This window comes from Ambystoma mexicanum, chromosome 10, assembly GCF_040938575.1.
Source record: "Ambystoma mexicanum isolate Mex_15411 chromosome 10, UKY_AmexF1_1, whole genome shotgun sequence".
Taxonomy (NCBI): domain Eukaryota; kingdom Metazoa; phylum Chordata; class Amphibia; order Caudata; family Ambystomatidae; genus Ambystoma; species Ambystoma mexicanum.
Genome location: NC_090932.1, coordinates 1,664,080,911 through 1,664,088,210, shown reverse-complemented (window position 1 = coordinate 1,664,088,210; position 7,300 = coordinate 1,664,080,911). Strand labels below are relative to the sequence as shown.

The 7,300-nt window shown below is 48.1% G+C and overlaps 1 protein-coding gene across 1 annotated transcript; it reads right to left on the bottom strand.

The window, feature by feature from the left end:
* Positions 1 to 5,693: 5,693 nt before the first annotated feature.
* LOC138493098 (ATP synthase subunit a-like) lies at positions 5,694 to 6,362 on the bottom strand. The gene has a single exon (XM_069620312.1). It carries the CDS (start codon positions 6,360 to 6,362, stop codon positions 5,694 to 5,696), a length of 669 nt encoding a protein of 222 aa, XP_069476413.1.
* Between the last annotated feature and the right edge of the window lie 938 nt (positions 6,363 to 7,300).

Here is a 7,300-nt window from a genome sequence, read left to right as displayed (position 1 = left end):
TTTTTGTCCTTTAATGAGCGTGGGGTTGTTGATTCGTTGAGAGAAGCATAGGAAGAGCAGTCAATTGGTGGTTGAGGATGGTGATGGGTTGGTGGGGGGTCGTTGAACCCAAGATTAAAGTCCCCTAGGAGTGTTACTTGCAAGGAGAGCTTGAGGTTATGACTGAGTGTCTGGAGGAGATCTTCTTCGAAGGTGTCGGTGGCACCCGACGGTCGATAGATGATATGGATCGTAATAGTGTTGGTCGGGGATGTTGTTGCTTTTAATGATAGGATGTTGCATGCTTCGTTGATTACGTTGTTCAGCTGCCTGATGAGCAGGTGTATTTAGCTGTAAAGGCGGTCCCTCCACCTCTGGCGAGGAGTCTTTCACTTCTAAAAATAGTGCATTTGGGGGGAATGGCCAGTGCTGGAGCAGGGCTTGAGGCTGCATGGAGCCAAGTTTCTGGGATGGCTATATCATCTCGGTTATTGGCTGTAAGGAGGTCGTGGATATCCGGAGCGTGAGCAGTGAGTGAGCGTGCATTAATCAGTGCCAAGTTGATGGTGCTTTTGTGGATGTTGTTCCCTTCAAGGTTGGGGGTAGAAGGAGATGGAGGTGCTGTGGTATGTGTATGAGAGTGAGTCGGGCTAGGGCATGAGTTGACAGCAGGTGCGAGACAAGTTGCAACAGGGGGTGCAAGGCTGGGGCACGGGCTGGCAATGGGTATAAGACTGTTATGGTAGCCAACAGTTAGAGTGTCATTGTTGTGTGGTTCGACAATAGAGGCCCTGCTGATGTTGGTGGTCATGGATTGTGGACATGCAGAGGTACCTTGAAAGATAAGTGGGGTGACAAAAGTGGACGACATGGTGGCAGGTGGGGTAGTAGATACCGTGCATGGCAGGAGGGCACGCCTAGAGAAGGTAGATGCGTGCGGAGAGAGGTTAATGCCAGTGGAGCAGGTTAGCATGGTCCCTTGTTGCTGGGAACTGGGGACTTGTGGCATGAGTGTTTGCGAACATGCTGAGCATTGAACCACTGGAGCAGCAGTGGGTGAGGGTTTTGTGCATTGCAAGTTCTTTTGCCTAGATAATTTAGGCGCTCACGTGGCTATGGGTTGCGTGTGAGGGGGACTGCGATGTTCGGCGCATCCCTGCAGCCTGTATGACTGAGGCCTGAGCTCATGACTTGGGGCAGGAAGTGTTTGTGGGGAGGAGGCAGGATGTTGTTGGGCATGGGTTCTGCTAGCGCATATAGGCGCATAGGTAGGACCATTGGGTGCTGTCTCTGTGCTTCATGTGGGCTACAGTAGTCATGGTCTCATTGTGTGTGAGGGACATGAGTGAGCATAGCATGGATTGGGATGCGTGCCGCACGATTGTTCAGGGTGTATGGCAAAGTAGAGCGCAGGTTAATTTTTGGAAATGCATTCAGTCTTTTGGCTGAGGAACATTTGTTTTGCAATTCTGCATGCACGCTGGCCCGGCCTTCTGGGGGATGTGATTTACTGGTAGTGACTGCACAAATACGAATAAATAAATAAGCAAATAAATAAATAAATAAATAGTGTTGAAGCTCGGGGGACGGGCCTGTGATGAGCGAGCTCAGGAGCCGTGTAGTGTACTGTCGGAATTTGCGTGTCTGCTCGCGCTCGTCAACCGTGCGCCCTCCAAGACTTTGGGGCGGGCAGAGAGGAGGTGAGGACATTGCAGGGAGAGGATGTAAGAATTCGAACGCTGTGTTCGACTGGCAGCATGTTTTAGGAATGGACTGGGGGGTGGCATCGGAGCATTCGGGTAGCAAGATACACGCACATGGACATTGCAATTTTTTAAATGCGAGTTCCTAGAGCTACGTTTCACACAATTATTACCAACCCTAGCATACGTTTCTCTACTACTGTAGTGGCTATCACCTAGAGTATTTGCATAGACATGTCTTTTTCCTTTTTCGTAATACTGATAAGTGGTGCAGAATTACACAAGTAGCGTCTATAAGGCATGCCATTATAGTTGCTAAACCGTCTTCTTTGTTTGGAAGTATCAATATTTCCTGGTGCATGGTAAGTACCACTGATTCTGTACCAGAGTAACCTGTAGCAGGCACATCATGCTTCACAATACTCAAATAAAACAGGTCTTGCACTGGCGGAAGGTCCAATAGTCTTAGCAGGCAGTACCTGTTGTGCGGCATGTCTAACTTTGCGGCCAACGTGGCTGAGACGGGCAGAGACTGAAGAAAGAGGCCTTGAGTGTAGGCCTTCAGTGGCCTTAGTTATATTCTCTTAATTATTTGCAAAACCCTGATTTTTTTTAAATTACTGTTGTCGAAAAAGCTGGAGGAAAAAGGTAAACAGTGTATGATCAGGATTCTAGCTTTGCTTACTCGCATGGGGGCTATTCCGCTGGGTCTATGATGTCTCAGTTGCTGCATGGTGTGCATGATGTTACATGATGTTGGTTTCCGGCTTGTGAACCTCAAAAGATATTGGACAATAAATAGGCTTTATTAAGGTAGAGGAACTCAGGTAAGTCAATGGCACCGATCTTATTAGTCATCCAGTGCCTGCCCCTAATAGATGTTCTCACTCTTACCCTTCACCTCCTGATAAACCCAACTCAGTACAACAATGCTCCTCTGGTACTAGAAACACAACAGTACCAACCACATCAAATAATAAATCCAGCAAACCTACACTACAGACAATACCTGAATCCTGGGTAACATGCCACCTGCTGAATTCTGCAAAGTATCACTGCACAACAACAATGGTCTGCACCTTTTGCAGGTTGTTTAAATCATTGTAAAACCACAGATTTGCAACAGTTGACAACAATCTTGCCAATCATTTGTAAACCTGATGTTTATTTTGTGTTTACACAACATGATGATGAGCGCCCATTCTGTTTGCAAAGTGTTTACAAGGATGTAAACCCTTAGTAAAGTTTGCATGTACTATATTTTGCATATTTGTAAACCATAATAAACACATGGTTTTAAAAATGTGCTACGGTTTTGTAAACCATAAAAGAAAGGTTTACATATGTTTACAATAGTGTTGCAAACTTGATGTGTAGTTTGTGTTTACACAATATGTTGATGAAAATACCTGACATTCGCAAAGTTCTTCTGTTTTGTTAACCAGGTAAACGTAATGTTTTTAAAAGTTTGGAACTTGGAATTCAAATGGACTTGCAGAGGTATATGGTTTGTGCATTTGTAAACTAACATGTAAACCAATGTTTTACAAAATAGTTTTTGATGCGTGTAAACTATTGCAAACATATAATTTGCATTAGTTTACATGCATTTTCCAAAATGAGTGACTCTGAATTTCATGCAGTGTGTAAATCTACTCCTATGATCATTGTTTTTTTGCCAGACATGGGGAAAATGTAGTCCAGAAGGCAACCACTCAACAATGGGGCCCTACGCACCAAAAAGACTGGTACGAAATAATAATTCAGCACTAAAATCCATGCAAGATTACAAAACACAACACTATTTGTGTTGGACAGATGGTCACGCGAGTTGATGTCCTACTCTATCTCTGATAGGACCAGACAGGACCCCGTGGCTCGGGCTGCATATGCCCACGACATGACACACCATCACGTCCCACAATCACACAACACCTGGAAAAAAAGTCAGTGGTGGCCCACGTCCTTGCAAGTGGTATTTTTGCAATGTGGCCATTAGAGCGAAGCTGTTTAGTATGCTGACTCATGGCACACGTTCCCCATAAGCTGTGGTCATTCCAAGTATGTCTGTAATGCAAAGGGGTGTTGGGGCGTCGGTCTACATGAAGGAACCTTGAGCACAGCATTCGTTAATATGTCACAAGATAAAGAACCTATGCCCAGGAGAATGAAGAAATGTATCTTGGAATACATATTTGGTCAAGTGAAGGAAGCTGGCATTTGAACCCAGGTCTCCAGATTGGACACAATGCCCAGATCAATGGCTCTTCTCACACATTATGAATTTACTCCTCTCCAGAAGCAGGGCGATGAAAGCCGAACAAAAGGTTTTGGACGTTTGCCACTGGTCTGAAAATGAAACCACTCTTTCTAGCGATCTGTACCCCTTGCAACCCCGACATTTTCAATGTAGGCATCGATGCACTTTATCCTTCAGACTTCTGCCTTTGCCTTATTAAGGCCTGGATGAATGTTGAACAGAGTAAAGTCATAAGACTGTCATTTAAAAAATGTATGTATGTTCTATAATTTTCTATAACAAAAAATGTGATAAGAGTTAACGCACATACAAGTAGCCATCACAAAACATAGACATGCATTGTACTATAATGTATCTATATACATTTGAGAGAAAAGGAAAAAGAAAAGAAGAGTGAGGGAGGGTAAGGAAAAAGCTAAGCCTTATCTAGATATAATTAGAACCTGTATCCATATAATTCATTAAAGGCTCCCCACATCTTATTATAATGTGGCGTTAGTAACCCATTCCAGGGACTACACCAGGAGGGGGTAGAGGGTGGAGGGGGTGGTAACGGCCCGGCAGCCTGAGTTAAAGGCCCAGTGAAGTGAGGGTGGTTAACACGTGTTCTGGGCTGTTACCTCCCCTGGTGTAGCACGTGGGACGGGGGGGGAGGGGTGCCAAAGCGGTAAACTGGGATGTTAAAAAAAGTATTTTCATTCATTGAACGGGATGTCGCCCAATGAACCTCTCTTCCATTTCCATGGTGGTGCGCAAAGAGAAAAGGAGTGAAGCTGTTTTGGCGGGCGCTCCTGCAGCAACAATCAGTTAAATGAGGCAGGGGAGGGAGGTAGGAAAAAATGTATAATAAAAAGAAACAGGAGGGTGGGGGGAAGATGGCACTGTGGGGCGGGGGAGGCAGCCGCGGGTTCCTGGAACACTTGCTGAGATCAGAGGTTTTAGCCAGGGATCCATGGAACCTGATTGGCTGTGCCCACCGGCCCCAGGTGCTAATCACTGATCTTTCATTTTGTTGAAAGTGCTTGGAATACAAATACTTCAGACATGTTTGCATATAAGTGTGTTTGTATATATATTTGTTTACAACACTTTGTACTCCCCAATCAAAGCAAATGAGGTACAAATTAGCGTATCTTTGTGTTAGTAATCTTGCATGTAATTAGTTTCATGTTATTATAATTAGTTACTAGCTAAATGGCCTTACCTCGGCCCCAGCCATATGCTCTGTTCAGAATACAGAGCTTGTCTTGGCAGGTTTATGTTCAAATTACAGCAAAAGCAACATCCATGCCAGTGCCTGATGTCAAGCTTGTGACTGCTGTTTAATCATTAACTCTTCACATGAGCCTGCAACCCCTCCTCTAAACTGGATTCATAATCTTGGACTCAAGTGTACCACACATTTAAAAAAAGCTTTTTATGGCTAACCATAAACGTGGTGTCCCTTCAATAATGAGTGGTGGTACACAGTCTAATCTCGCAAGTGGTTCCCCATCCATAATGGATGGCGAGGCATTATCCCATAGTTCTTCATGGAGGAGCCAAGAAGTGAGGCAAGGCATGAAGGCCAGGGTGAAGGCCTGAATTAAGGCCAGGGTAAAGGCCTGTGTAAAGGCCAGGTGAAGGCCAATGTGAAGGCCAGGGTAAAGGCCTGTGTGAAGGCCAGGTGAAGGCCAACGTGAAGGCCAGGGTGAAGGCCAGGGTAAAGGCCAGGGTGAAGGCCATGATGTAGGCCAGGGTGAAGGCCAGAATTAAGGCCAGGGTAAAGGCCTGTGTAAAGGCCAGGTGAAGGCCAACGTGAAGGCCAGGGTGAAGGCCAGGATGAAGGCCAGGGCGAATGCCAGGATGAAGGCCAGGGTGAAGGCCAGGGTAAAGGCAAGGGTACAGGCCAAGCCGAAGGACAGGATGAAGGCCAGAATGAGGGCCAGGATGTAGGCCAGGGTGAAGGCCAGGATAAAGGCCAGGGTTAAGGCAAGGATTAAGGCCAGGGTGAAGGCCAGGATGAAGGCCAAGGTGAAGGCCAGGGTGAAGGCCAGGGTGAAGGCCAAGGTGAAGGCTAAGATGTACGCCAAAGTGAAGGCCATGATGAAGGCCAGGGTGAAGGCCAGGATGAAGGCCAGGGTGAAGGCCATGATGAAGGCCAGGGTGAAGGCCAGGATGAAGGCCAGGGTGAAGGCCATGATGAAGGCCAGGGTGAATGCCAGGATGAAGGCCAGGGTGAAGGCCATGATGAAGGCCAGGGTGAATGCCAGGATGAAGGCCAGGGAGAAGGCCATGATGAAGGCCAGGGTGAAGGCCAGGATGAAGGCCAGGGTGAAGGCCATGATGAAGGCCAGGGTGAATGCCAGGATGAAGGCCAGGGTGAAGGCCATGATGAAGGCCAGGGTGAATGCCAGGATGAAGGCCAGGGTGAAGGCCATGATGAAGGCCAGGGTGAAGGCCAGGATGTAGGCCAGGGTGAAGGCCAGGGTGAAGGCCAGGATGAAGGCAGGATGAAGGCCAGAGTGAAGGCCAGGATGAAGGCCAGGATGAAGGCAAGGATTAAGGCCAGGGTGAAGGCCAGAATGAAGGCCAAGGTGAAGGCCAGGGTGAAGGCCAGGATGAAGGCCAGGGTGAAGGCCAAGGTGAAGGCTAAGATGTAGGCCAAAGTGAAGGCCATGATGAAGGCCAGGGTGAAGGCCAGGATGAAGGCCAGGGTGAAGGCCAGGATGTAGGCCAGGGTGAAGGCCAGGGTGAAGGCCAGGATGAAGGCAGGTTGAAGGCCAGAGTGAAGGCCAGGATGAAGGCCAGGATGAAGGCCAGGGTGAAGGCCAGGATGAAGGCCAGGGTGAAGGCCATGATGAAGGCCAGGGTGAAGGCCAGAATTAAGGCCAAGGTAAAGGCCTGTGTAAAGGCCAGGTGAAGGCCAACGTGAAGGCCAGGATGAAGGCCAGGATGAAGGCCAGGGTGAAGGCCAGGGTAAAGGCAAGGGTACAGGCCAAGCTGAAGGCCAGGATGAAGGCCAGAATGAGGGCCAGGATGTAGGCCAGAGTGAAGGCCAGGATGAAGGCCAGGGTGAAGGCAAGGATTAAGGCCAGGGTGAAGGCCAGGATGAAGGCCAAGGTGAAGGCCAGGGTGAAGGCCAGGGTGAAGGCCAAGGTGAAGGCTAAGATGTAGGCCAAAGTGAAGGCCATGATGAAGACCAGGGTGAAGGCCAGGATGAAGGCCAGGGTGAAGGCCATGATGAAGGCCAGGGTGAAGGCCAGGATGAAGGCCAGGGTGAAGGCCATGATGAAGGCCAGGGTGAATGCCAGGATGAAGGCCAGGGTGAAGGCCATGATGAAGGCCATGGTTAATGCCAGGATGAAGGCCAGGGTGA